General features: G+C 46.1%; 1 protein-coding gene across 1 annotated transcript; it reads right to left on the reverse strand.

Moving 5' to 3' along the window:
* Positions 1 to 995: 995 nt before the first annotated feature.
* Positions 996 to 10,705, reverse strand: ADPRS (ADP-ribosylserine hydrolase). The gene is made up of 6 exons (XM_063140766.1): positions 10,486 to 10,705; positions 6,862 to 6,958; positions 5,253 to 5,460; positions 2,587 to 2,771; positions 2,394 to 2,494; positions 996 to 1,835 (listed from the first exon to the last, which is right to left on the reverse strand). The coding sequence occupies exons 1-6, from the start codon at positions 10,703 to 10,705 to the stop codon at positions 1,543 to 1,545; spliced, it is 1,104 nt and encodes a 367-aa protein (XP_062996836.1). The 3' UTR covers positions 996 to 1,542.
* Between the last annotated feature and the right edge of the window lie 3,239 nt (positions 10,706 to 13,944).

Genomic DNA, 13,944 nt, shown 5'->3' on the forward strand with positions numbered 1-13,944 from the left:
AAAGGCACACTTCACTCGCAACAACATCTTTGATTTCACATTGAGTCACCACAGGCTAAAATTGAAGAAGCCAAGTGCATGCATTTTCTACGTTCCTAATAGTGGAAGGGGGATTTTAGGGGATTTGTGCTCTTGATTTAACTGTATTTTCCTGTGGTGAAGAGCATTACGCTCCATTTTTTTACACCATCAGATCAAAGAAAATGTGTTACTATTTAACAAGGTCACATTGCCTGAGGTGGAAAGAGTGGTGGATAAGTACTCTAACAGGAGTTGAGAATTGCATACATCCAAGTTTTGCTCCCAGATGCCTTGTATGCAATTTATTTATACTGTGTTCTAACACAGAGCTAATCTCTTACTTTCTTTTTTTTTTCCTTTGTAAATTAGTCATTTGTGTTCTGGCTGGTAAGACCAAAAAACACAGTGACAAAATACACATTTATCTCCAAATTCAGAAGTATTAAATTGTTCAGTTCCATAGGTAAAGTTTTGCAGTCTCACTATTTTCTTCTCATACAGAGCATAAACCTTCTGCATTTATACAACTTTTTAAACTTTGTAACATAGCACCGTTATTACACACAGGGAGATGAAGCATGGGCTGAAGAGGCTAAATGGCAAGACATGGGTTAGCTTATTTTTACTAAAGGTTCGGTATTGTTATTTGTCTGTGACAAAGGCTGGGTTTTGTTGGAGAACATGTGGGAATAAGGTTTCAGTCAGAAAGATCTGGTTGGGAAATACATCTTTTAACTATGCATTACAATATGCATTTTATATACCTTTTTTTAAAAAGAAAAAAGTTTGCCTCTAGTATCTGCATTTCTAACCTAGTATATAGAGGGTTTTTAGTTTTGTAAATACTTATGTTACATGCACTGTTTCATAGTAAATTTGGTTTAAATGCACTCTTGTTTTGTCATCAAAGACTGGCCTTCACTTCTGAACTGAAACTACAATACTTGATTGTATTGATCCAACATCAATAAATCTTATTTTACAAAGAGATTTATTTGCATTTCAAGTTACCGCCTGCCAAAATCAAGCACGTGTAAGCGTATTTTCACTCCCAATCTTAAGAGCATCCCTGATCTTTGATCACCACTTGTGAAGTGAAAGAAAAGATGCAGAAGGTTGTCAAGCAAACAGAATGCAAAAACCTAAGCCTGCTTCCCAAACCTGCCCACTTCAGGACCGATCTAGTGCTCCCTGCGTGTGCTACAGAGTTTTAGGGTTAGGCTTTTCATTCAACATGTCCAAACTCTAATTTGGTTACTTTAGGCCAATTACCCTAGGATGCAAAGACACTTGTGCACAATGAGCTAAGGAGTTTGATTCCAAGTGAGGATTAATAAAAGTCTCAAAATCAGAAACTAAAAGCAAAGAGGGAGAGAGAGACTATGTATGCAGCAGAAAGCAATTAGCACTTTCAAGTAATTGGTTATTGCAGGAATCTTTATCAGCCACTCAGTCCTTCCTTGAGGGAACATGTCTCCTACTGCAGATGACTGGAAGAACACAGATTTCCTCTTCTGTGGCTCAGACCTGCTGGCAGTGGAGTTCATACAAGCTCTCAGCCAGCTTCTCTGTCTCCTCAAAAGATTCACAGCTATGCTTCCAACTTTGGGGCACCTGCTCTTCCCCATAATAAGCTCCAGCAATGGCTCCAGCCATGGTTGCAATTGTGTCCGTGTCCCCACCTAGTGAGATGCAGTAGATAATGGTCCGTTGTAGGCTGTTGTAGTCCTCAGGGATATCTGGATGCGGTTCCATGCAGCGCAGGAAAGAATAGATGGCCGTGGGGACAGAGTGCAAAGCTGCAATGCCATTGCCTGACCAAGAAAGGATCAATTCAGTTTAGCAGGTAACAGCAGATGCATGTAGCCTTCCATCACAAGCTCTCATTCGAAATGATTGCATTTGTAAGTGCCCAGTATGTCTTTATCACACCGTCATGTCCAAGAGACAAGCAGAAACAGGAAGTTCTCCATGCCTAGTGCCTCCAGGGAAGGAAGTCCCTTGAGCACTGGGGCTTTCCCAGTGCTGGGCTTGAACCTCCACACCTTGCTGCACTCCCAAGCAGCAGCAATAGCAGTGCCTGAGAACATTCACTGCTGAGGCAGGGAGCTGAGGAACCCCCTCCAGGCTTCACCTTTCACAGTAGTGCTAAGGAGGAAGCCATGGAGCTGGGCCCACTGAGAACTACTATGCCAGGTCAGCCCCTTAAACCCACCAGTCTGAATTAAAACTAAAACCTCCAACTAAGTTTCCTGCCTGCAAGCATGTTTTGTCAGCAGCACACAGTTCTTGCTAGTTCGTTATAAATGCACTATTTTCTGGTCACAAAATTGGGAGGCGGGGTTGCTGCTTGTGCTCAGAAATATACTTACCTAACTCTAACAGCACATCTGATTTGGGTACAGTGCTTTGTTCCAGAAATTCTTTGATCTTCTTCAGACGTTTCGAAAAGGGTAATTCCTCATAGCCCAGCCTGAAGATGAGAGATTGCGGTGAGACATTCTCCTCCATGTGCTACCGCCCCCTTGTGTTACATTTAGGTATAAACAGGCCGACCTTACTCACATTCGTGCTTCGGCAACAGACTTGTCATCAGCTTCCACAACCTCCATGTGGCTGATCAGCTGCTCCAGGAACTTGTCCCGATTCATCTCTCCTTGGAGAGCGTAGTGAACTGCCAAGGCCTGCAGTATAGCTCCATTATAGCCCAAGGAGTTGGAGTGGGTAAGCTCAGCACTCAGTTTAGCGAACTGCAGAGGTAGAAAAGCGTGTTGGAAAACATAAGCCTGAAAAGTTGAAATAACCAACAGGATAGGTGTGTGTCTTTACCTGCCCTAGCACTTTCTTTAGCAGGTGCTAGCTTCTGTAGGAAGCAGGTGCAAAAGCCATAGAGCAGGGATAGGCAGGCCTTTGGCCAATGGATTGGCCAACCCCCCTTTTTAAAAACATTTAAAGCAAATTCTCTACGTTTATTATGCGCTGCAAGAAGAAGTGCTTCCTTTTGACTGTCCTCACATTCCCACCATTAAGCATGATTGGATGATTCTGAGTTCTAGTCTAATGAGAAAGAGAGCAAAATGTCTCCCTATCCACTTTCTCTACTTCTCCCAAGATATGAAGCCACTGCTCAGGATAATTAAGGCCTAATAGGAAAGGAAAGGAACCTCTTGTGCAAGCGCTTGAGTCATTGCTGACTCCTAGAGAGACGCCTGCTTTTGCTGACGTTTTCCTTGGCAGACTTTGGAGCGGGGTGGTTTGCCATTGCCATCGCAGTTACCTTTCCCCCAGCTAGCTGGGGACTCGTTTTACCGACCTCGGAAGGATGCAAGGCTGAGCCGGCTGCCTTGAGAACCAGCTTCCGCTGGCATCGAACTCATGCCGTGGGGAGAGTTTCAGCTGCAGTAACTGCCACTTACCACGCTGCGCCACACGAGGCCTAATAACCCCCTAGCAAACTGATCTCATTAACAAGCTGTGTATTATTCTTGGTATGAGTTTATGGAAAATATGTGATTATAGTGAATTAATAAATAAAATCCAGACAGATTTTCACACCTGGTCTTCACTGCCAGTTTGAGGGTCACACTCCCTTGTGGGTAATCTGTCAGGAGCTCCATGTCGGCGGTCAGCAGGACCAAAGCCAAAAGTGAGTGGGTCACCTCTTTTTTCCTTCTGCCACCCCCCCCCCTTTTCCTTCCCAAGCAGCAGACAGCCAGGAAAGGGACAGATAGTTCTTGCCTACAGGAGGCTTTTGAAATCAGGCTGAGGGACTCATGTGGCCCTAGGGCTGCAGGTTGCTCACTCTTGCTCTGGACCAAGGCGGTGCAACTAGAAGGACTAAAACACACAATGAAAAACAATTCAACTAAGAACACTGGGCAGATCCTATTAATTGACCAGACAGCTTCACTCAGGGCAAGGTGCACCATTCCCTCTCTGTACTAGTGGACTTAGCCCAAGTTCAGATAAGGGCCCTGAGTTAGCTGAATGTATGTAGGGGGCAAGGGGGCTAATTCAAGCCCTGCCCCTGCCCCCCAGGTTCCTCTACAGACCTTTACGCATTAAGCAATAATCTGGAAACAGCTTCTAAGCGCAATATCTAGAAACGACTGGAAACCCGGCCTATCAGTCCCAATGCCTCCAAAGCTTCCAAGCACCTTTAGTGCTGTGAGAAAAACTTTTCAGACTTTCACACTCAGTGCACAAAGATCTCAGGGGACATTGCTCATGCCCACTACACACTTTTATCCCATCTGTGTTCAGGCAAACTCCTCAAAATGGTTATTCTGTGAAAAAGAATAGTTCAGAGGAGGGCAATGAGGATGATCAGGGGTCTGGAAACAAAGCCCTATGAGAAGAGATTGAAAGAACTGGGCATGTTTAGCCTGGAGAAGAGAAGATTGAGGGGAGACATGATAGCACTCTTCAAATACTTAAAAGGTTGTCACTCAGAGGAGGGCCAGGATCTCTTCTCAATCATCCCAGAGTGCAGGACACGGAATAACGGGCTCAAGTTACAGGAAGCCAGATTCCAGCTGGACATCAGGAAAAACTTCCTGACTGTTAGAGCAGTACAATGAAACCAATTACCTACGGAGGTTGTGGGCTCTCCCACACTAGAGGCCTTCAAGAGGCAGATGGACAGCCATCAGTCAGGTAGGCTTTAAGGTGGATTCCTGCATTGAGCGGGGGGTTGGATTTGATGGCCTCATAGGCCCCTTCCAACTTTACTATTCAATGATTCTATGAATCTTCCCCAATATGTTCTAATTCTGCTCCCTACTGGTAGCATTTGACACCCCCCAGGCTTCTTGCATTAGGCTGTAAAGTTGTTCCCAGTGTCATCTCCTTCCAAACACACTGTTAGTGTGAGAGGGGCAGTTACACTCTTCAAAGACGGGAGTCCCTCACCAACACTGCCATAACAATAGTTATAACTGTATCAACTACCCAAGAGATACTGTCTCTTTCAGAATGAACAGGGGCAAATCTTGCAACCTTTATAGGACAACCCTTATACACTGCAACCAACAGATGAATATAAGAGGAGAAATGATAGTAGATTTCTGGACAGTTACTTATAAGGTGTTTGCAAAGATTCCTGAGATACCAGTCAACATGAGCCAAGATTATTAAGCCAAGATATGTACATCCAAACCAGCCCATGGTATGTGAAGCCCTATCAGCATTACATAAATACTAGCCAAGAAGCACACAAAAGATAAACGCACCTTTTTTACATCTTGAATGTTAGAGTAAGCTAGCGAAATGCCTGCCACTCTCATGGCACCACCATTCCCATAGGAGCCTTTCCCATTAAACTGCTGCCTCGCTGGCTCAAACACATCTCTGCATTTGGGGCTCAGAAGCTTCTTGAATACAGTCACCACGCCAGCTCCGTAGGTCCGGTCCGGGTCCTTCTTGTATTCCTCAGCGAACCTGCCAGGAGAAGACTTTGTTGCAAAATACTCCACTTACATTTTGTAGGCTTATAACGGACACCTGCTAATAGCAGGAAAAGACTGGTGCTTATTTATTTATATATTTATATATCACTCAATATCTAAAACAGATTCCAAAGCGGTGAACATAGGTATAAACAGTAAAACGAAGATTTAAAATGCAAATTAAAATTGTGTAATTTAAAACAAAGGAACCAGAAAAACAGTGACTACTCAGTTGAGGAAGGCTTCTTGAAACAGTGTTGTTTTCAAGAGATGCTGGAGGCAGCCTAGTGTTGGTGCCTGCCTGACCTCCAGAGGCAAGGAGTTCCACAGAGAAAGGGCCACCACACTAAAGGTTCTTCTCCTGGTGGATTCCAGTCGGGCCACAGATCCATGTGGAACCACCAGAAGCATGATCTCCAATGACCTCAGTGATCGGACAGGTTGGTAAGGGAGAAGGCGCTCTCTCGGGTATCCTGGTCTCAAGTTGTTTAGGGCTTTGTATACGAGTACCAAAATCTTAAACCTGGCCTGCTAGCCAATAGACAGCCAGTGCAGTCCGCTCAGCAGAGGAGTTATATGCTGAAAAGAAGCAGCTCCTGATAGCAGCCGGGCTGTTGCATTCTGCACTAGCTCCAAGCTTCTGGAGCAGCCTTAAGGGCAGCCCCACATAGAGCGCATTGCAGTAATCCAGTCTTGAGGCTACTAATGCCTGTACCACTGTGGCCAAGCTATCCCTGTCCAGATATGAATTTGGAGGATCTATGTGCCAGCTTGCCCAGCTGTGACAAGCACTTTGCCCGTGTGGGTGAATTAACGGATCATACCAGTTAATCCAGTTAATGCTCACAGCTCTACTGCCACTTCTAAGACTCTAGTTCACACTGCATGCGGAGACCTCTCAAGCTTCTCTCAAGGGGTACCTTAGGGGTGCCCCCAATTGACTCTTCCCCACATGTCTCCGGAAAATACATGCAAAGCAGCAGCTGGGATGTTGCCCCCCAAAACACATCTCTAGCCAGATGAGGAGCTGAGATGGGTGTTAAGGAAAGAGTGGCATGCTTCTCTGCTGTTGCCTAACACAGTGGAGAAGCAGAAATTACTGAAACCTTGGGAGCAGACATGCTTGTTGAAACTCTCACTGCATTTCACACCATGTCAAGCAAAATGACTCAAGAATAGCATCTCATGTGGGTTAAAAATTGGAAAGGTTGAGGAAGCATACAGGAAATAGTGCATGAACACACGAAACTGCCTTATACGGCGTCAAACCCATTGCTTCAGAGTACTGTCTACTTTGCTGTCGGCAACTGCCCAGGGTCTCAAGCAGAGAGAGAGGCCTTTCCAAGCCCTTCTTCCCCCAAATCTCCTGTTGTCAGTACAGCTCTCTTCTTACCGCTTTGCCATATCCACTTCATCGAAGTCCTGCTTGGCCAAGAGTGATCTCACCAGACAGTGGGTCATCGCTGTGTCATCGCTGTAGTAGAGGATTTCTAGGAAGAAAAGAAGAAAATAATATAAGCATACGGTAGGCAAATACACTGAGGATACACTGTCTGTGTACTCTTTGGGTGGAAGGTGGTTATTGGAAGGGAGGGCAAAATATCTTTTACCTTGCCCCACTTATTCTCAACACCATTAGTTTTCAACAGGTTAACTGGGACCCAAAAGCAGATCACCTGCTCTCTCTGCCACTGCAACCTAAGGTGGGTCATATCAGGGACATCACCACAAATATTTTTATTTTCTCTGGACTGTTTGGATTTCATTTTAAAAGAGAAGCAGAGCGAAAGTCTGACTAAGGTATGTTTTTTAAATTCTCCAATAGTTGCACACACACACACACACCAAAAAAAGACGTTTAAGTAGATGTGCACCCCTCACTCCACATAACAAGCTCCATCAGAAACAGTCACCACTAACACCGATGTTCTTCATTGCAAGGCCCACGATCCCTTAGCAGCTCTTAGATGAAGTGTGGCCCACCTCAAGCAGCACGTTGAGAGGACTGGGGAGAGTTCCCCCCTCCCACTGTTGCCCCCCTGGCTGCCCATCCGCAGCTCCCACAAAAGCCAGCTGCCTGCCTGCCCAACCCAGTTCCAACCACAATCACATTGCTCTGCTTGATGCAGCTGCAAGAAACTCTTCCTTTCCTCCCTCTCGTCTGCCAAAATTGTGGTCACCATCACTTGTTGACCCACTCAGGGCTTTCCTCAGACTTTTAGTCCTACTGGCTACCATGCTGGGTCCTTCTAATCGGTGTGGTACAGGAAGAAGGGGCAGGGCCCAGCTTACTGGCAGCGAAGGAAGGTGATAGAGCAGCAAAAGAAAAAAATGTTTTAGCTTTGCTGCCAACAGCCAACTGGCAGCAGGTAAACAGTTGTGCTTTTGTTCGGAGTTTCTTTGGGGAAAGGAGATTAATACATTAGCAGCCTGCACTGTAACTCTATTATCTTTGCAAAATCATGGAAGACGGGTGAGGTGCCGGACAATTGGAGGAGGGCTGAAGTTGACCCTATCTTCAAAAAGGGCAAAAAGGAGGAACCTGGGAACTACAGACCAGTCAGTCTGACATCCATCCCTGGGAAAATTCTGGAGCAGATTATAAAGAAGTCAATCTGTAAACACCTTGAAATCAATGCAGTGATCACTAGAAGCCAACATGGATTTGTCAGGAACAAGTCCTGTCAGACTAATTTGATCTCATTTTTTGATCGGGTAACCTCCCTTGTGGACTGTGGGAATGCTGTGGATGTCATATATCTTGACTTCAGCAAAGCTTTTGACAAAGTGCCCCATGATATTCTGATTAACAAACTAGCTAAAATGGGCTAGATGGAACAACTATTAGGTGGATTCACAGTTGGCTACAGAATCGGACTCAAAGAGTACTTTTCAATAGAACCTTCTCAAACTGGGGAGAGGGAATGAGTGGGGTACTGCAGGGCTCAGTCCTGGGCCCAGTGCTCTTCAACATTTTTATTAATGATTTGGATGAGGAGGTGCAGGGAACGCTTATCAAATTTGCAGATGACACCAAATTGGGTGGGATAGCAAATACCCTGGTAGACAGAAACAAATTTCAAAGTGATCTTGATAGGCTGGAGTGCTGGGCTGAAAACAACAGAATGAAATTTAATAGGGATAAATGCCAAGTTCTACATTTAGGAAATAGAAACCAAAGGCGCAGTTACAAGATGGGGGATACTTGGCTCAGCGATACTACAAACGAGAAGGATCTTGGAATTGTTGTAGATCGCAAGCTGAATATGAGCCAACAGTGCGATATGGCTGCAAGAAAGGCAAATGCTATTTTGGGCTGCATTAATAGAAGTATAGCTTCCAAATCCTCTCTATTTGGCCCTGGTTAGGCCTCATCTAGAGTATTGCGTCCAGTTCTGGGCTCCACAATTCAAGAAGGATGCAGACAAGCTGGAGCGTGTTCAGAGGAGGGCAACCAGGATGATCAGGGGTCTGGAAACAAAGCCCTATGAAGAGAGACTGAAAGAACTGGGCATGTTTAGCCTGGAGAAGAGAAGATTGAGGGGAGACATGAGAGCACTCTTCAAATACTTAAAAGGTTGTCACACAGAGGAGGGCCAGGATCTCGTCTCGATCCTCCCAGAGTGCAGGACACGGAATAATGGGCTCAAGTTAAAGGAAGCCAGATTCCAGCTGGACATCAGGCAAAACTTCCTGACTGTTAGAGCAGTACGACAATGGAATCAGTTGCCTGGTGAGGTTGTGGCCTCTCCCACACTAGAGGCCTTCAAGAGGCAGCTGGACAACCACCTGTCAGGGATTCTTTAGGGTGGATTCCTGCATTGAGCAGGGGGTTGGACTCGATGGCCTTGTAGGCCCCTTCCAACTCTGCTATTCTATGATTCTATTGTGCTTTTGATTGACATGGCTTCATTGGCAGCTGATAGGGAATTGCAATCTTGTCCTAGGTCTGCCTCTGTACTTTTTTTTTTACTATGTCAAAAAAGAGAATGGAAAAGTTAAGTTCCTTAAATGCAGCCATGACTCATAATCACACAGCCAACCTTCCTTTTCCTCTGTTTTTCTTCCCAGCTTACTCAAAGGATTCTTTGAGCCCCTCAGAATTCAGTTGTGATGAAGGCTTAATCTCTGCCAATGCTGGGCAGTTTTGCTTCCCATCACCCGCAACCTCTACATCCTCTACTTCTTCTCCTTAAACTATGCTAAATTTCATAGCTGAAAGAATTACGCAGGCTCTAGGCATGCCCAGTTCCTCTCTCACAAGCAAAGCCACACTGCACAACCTCAGAGGCAGCTCCTAAAAAGCGCATCCTGGAAACTTGCTGCTCTGGTTGGTTTTAAAAGTATTTGTGAACAAAGTTGCTGAGAAGCCTTCTACGCATATACAGCTGAAAATACACCTGTTGTGGGTCTCGTGATGAATTTTTCTGCCAAAATGGCTCCCTCACGAAAAATAGTGAAGATCACTGTCCTGATCATTTTTCTGGCTAAACATGCATAGGAATGATGGGCCTTCAGTTATTATTACAGCAACACCCACGTCTGTCTAAACACGCACAGGATCGCACCCTAAGTTATTACTACAGCAGCAGCCACGAAGGGGATTTCCACCCCCACCCACCCCAATTCTAAGCAAGCCCTCCTCTGGCTCCCACCCCCTCTCAGAGGCTCATTTACTGGGGAGGCAAGAGAGGGCCTTATCAGGGGCCACTCCCAGGTTTAGGACTGCACTCTAAATAATAATAATAATAATAATAATAATAATAATAATAATAATAATAATAATAATAATAATAAATAATAGCAACCCCCATGAGAGACATTCCCTAAGCAGCCCATAGGATGGTCCCAGTCCCTCCTAAAGAATTTATAATTGGGGCTGGGGGGCTCCCTAAGGAGATTTGTGTGTGCGTGTGGGGGGGGGGTCTTCTCTTTTCCCTCCCCCCGAAAGGGGGAGAAGCGTTCTCCCCATCCCCAATGGACACGTCCAGCTGAGGGGGAAAGCGGCTCCGCTTACTCGTGGTGCGGCCGGGCTCGCAGCGTTCGCCCTCCGCCGCCGCCGCCTTATCTTCGTGGGCCGCCTGCGGTGGCTGGAGAGCGCGCACGAAGCGCAGCAGCTCCGTCATGCTGACCGAGTCGAGGGCCTCGAAGCCGCCGCCCAGACAGTCGCCCAGCAGCGCGCCGACCAAGCAGCCTCGAAACCGGCTCCGGACCGAAGCCGCCGCCGCCGCCGCCATCTTGAGGGAGGAAGAGCGGCTTCTAGCGCCCACTTGTCGTCCTTACAGTTCCCCTCAGCCGCCGCCGCCCCCACCCCCGCCATTAAACGACAGGGTTTGTAGTAGTAAATAATAAACGGCAACAAACCGCGCTGTTGATAATAACCGTAAATAGGCGCCTCTCGCTTGTGTGGCGCCAGAGTTGGCTTTCTTCATGACCTCTTTTTCTCCTTTCCGCATTACCGGGCTTCCCTTTGCGCAGCCAGCATTTCCCCGCTCCAGGCTTTGCTCCCAAGAGAGTTTTGAGGCCTTAATACGCAAAGTAGCGGCACGTACGAGGGCTCTGGCTATATTGTGCTGTTAGGGCTGTAACCTAGCCGCAGCCTCTGGTGGAGCGTATTCACTATTTTAATATTTATGGGGCTTTAGAACAGGGACAGGCAAGAAGGTAGATCAGGGTCTGCTGGTAAATCTCTGGCTGATCACCAGCTAGGGTTGCTGTCTTTCAGGGTGCAATCCTGTGCATGCTTTGGCAGAAAGCATGCTGGTAGGGGAATGCTGGGATTGGTAGGGCTTTTTTTCTGTCTAAACGTAAACAGGATGGCACCCTCAATGGTTTAACAATAGGGTAACTTTGAAAGCAAGAAAGCATGGGGAGAAGCAGTAGTAGATTGTTCTGTGAAAAGATTTCTGTATTTGTATGAGCTCCAGATGTGGTACTGAACATGAATTTTTGGGCTGAGCATGTACTCAGAGATACCTTGTTCCTCAATTCCGTCTCTGCCTTCCTGAGACAATGCTTTGCACCTGGCTCCAGTTGCTCAACCTTTATAATCCAAGGGCATGTCTACACCAGCCCTATATCCCGGGATCGTTCCTGTGCATCCAAATGCCACACAGGGATCCCAGGAGCAGGCACGGATGATCCCTCCGTTTTCCTGGGATAACCCTTAGGTGTAGAAAGGGCCCTAATGAAAAACAGATCCCAGCAGTCTAAAGCCTATTCACCCCCTCCTTTAAAACATGTCCGTGGCTCCTCACGTAGCCAGTGTGGTGGAGTGGCTAAAGTGTCGGACTGGGAGTTGGGATATCCAGGTTCTAGTCACTACTCGGCCATGGAAACCCACTGGGTGACTTTGGGCCAGTCACAGACTCTCAGCCCAATCCACCTCACAGGATTGTTGTGAGGATAAAATGGAGAGGAGGAGGATTATGTACGCCGCCTGGGGTTCCTTGGAGGAAAAATGGCCGGATATAAATGCAGTTATACACACATTTTGATTCATTAAGCTTCACAAACACACAACCAGCCAAAATTAACCAGCCCTGATTTGACCTGACAAAAAGGCCTCTAACCACTGACCAGGTAGTTTTGAGAGCACAGATTAGTGACCATCAACTTTAGTACACATGTATGCACAGCTGTTCCTATGAAAGAGCAACACAGAGACAGAAGCCTGCCAGTGGGGCTGTTTACTCAACACACTAACCCAGTTAGTGAGTTGAACCATGGGTTAGCATGTTGTCTTGGAGCCAGGTCATTTTCTGCAGGGTGGCTTGTTAACCACCCTGAACAACCCAACCACCATAGGTTTTCAAGTGGCCTGTTCAGATGACACACTAAGCAATGGTTAGGCTGCTAACCCCTTTTCAGCAAATGGTTAGTGAGCATGTTTAAACAATAGTTATGAAGCCACCATAGCTAGGAATGGTTCACACAACACACTAAGTCATAATGTTTAGCTCAAAATGCTTAACCACTGCGGCTAAATCAAGCCACATTGAGCAACCCTGCAGAAAATGTCCTGGCTTCAGACAACATGTAAACCCACAGTTCAACAACTACCCACACTCAGCCATTGAGTGTTGAGTATGGAATAGACTTTTGCGTGAACCCAGTCATTGGATACATGGATACTACCATGCACAGTTGGAGTAACTAAGGGGGCATTGAAGTTCAGGGGAAATATTTGTGGTGACCTTGAGCAAACTGAGAGCAAGGGGTGGGGGAGGACCCAATATAGCTCCAAGGCCACCTCTCTGGATTTTTCTGAATTTAGGATGAGGATGAAAATTATAATCTAGAAGAGTCAATAGTAAACTAGAAGGAAGGGTGGCAATTTAACACGTTAGCCATCGCCAGTTCAGAAAACACGCTAACAGAAAATTCCAATAAGGCCCTGAACTCTGCCCAGAGGGTTCGGTCACAGCTTAATTCTGGCACTTTGCCCCACTTCTAGACATTATTGGGCTTGTTCAGAAGACACTTCAGGCTTTGTAGTTAGCAAAAGTGTAGTTCTCTGGGGTTAGCACTAATCACAAGCCGTGCTGTCGCACACAACACTTGAAGACACGGTTAGCGCCACTAACCCTGCCGCAGACGATCCAACTGTGGTTAATGAGTGAGCAGTGTTTAGTAAAATGTATCGCACAAGACACCTTAGAACCTTCTGCTTTACCAAAAGCCTTAACCAGCAGGGTTTAAGGTGTCTTCTGAACAGGCCCTATATTGTTTGAATAAGGGGCCAGACTCTTAAGCTAACTTACTTGCTGTGCCAGCTTCTGGGGGTGATTATGAAGAAGAAAGTAGCACTGCCTGCAATTAACAAGTTAAGCTCACTGCCCCCCACCCCAATAGGTGGCTGCAAATGCAGTTTGGCTTCCTGACTCTTTCAAAGTCAGGCAGCATGTTTTAGGTGCCATTAAGGACATCAATGTGGGAGATAGACAGACATGACCTGAAGCACTGGGAAGTTCTCCTGTGCAAGCCTTATTGAAACGAACAGGAGTTGCATTTATTTATTTATTTATTTATTTATTACATTTTTATACCGCCCAATAGCCGAAGCTCTCTGGGCGGTTGCATGTCCAATAGTTCCTCGTGGATTGTGCTATTATTATTATTATTATTTATTTATATAGCACCATCAATGTTAACACAATGCTCTGTGTTAATAGGAGAGGTGGAAAACCAACAACAAAAATGGGATTGCACCAAAGGCAGGGGGGAAAGAGGGGGGAACTCCAGATGCCAAAAGAACAAGAGATACGTCTAGGCCCAATGCATTTTGGAAATCCTTCCTCAGGGGCACATTTTTAACAATGCAAGGGACTGGAGTGCCCCTAGCCTTTGTGGATCATTGCTGAAAGCACGCCTCTGAGGAAAGATTTCTGAAACACATTGGGCCTACAGATAAATCTTCTTTTGGCATCTGGAATTCCTCCGTTTTTTCCTTCTTAGTATGTTAGGGACCACCATT

The sequence above is a fragment of the Elgaria multicarinata genome, chromosome 13 (genome assembly GCF_023053635.1).
Source record: "Elgaria multicarinata webbii isolate HBS135686 ecotype San Diego chromosome 13, rElgMul1.1.pri, whole genome shotgun sequence".
NCBI lineage: Eukaryota > Metazoa > Chordata > Lepidosauria > Squamata > Anguidae > Elgaria > Elgaria multicarinata.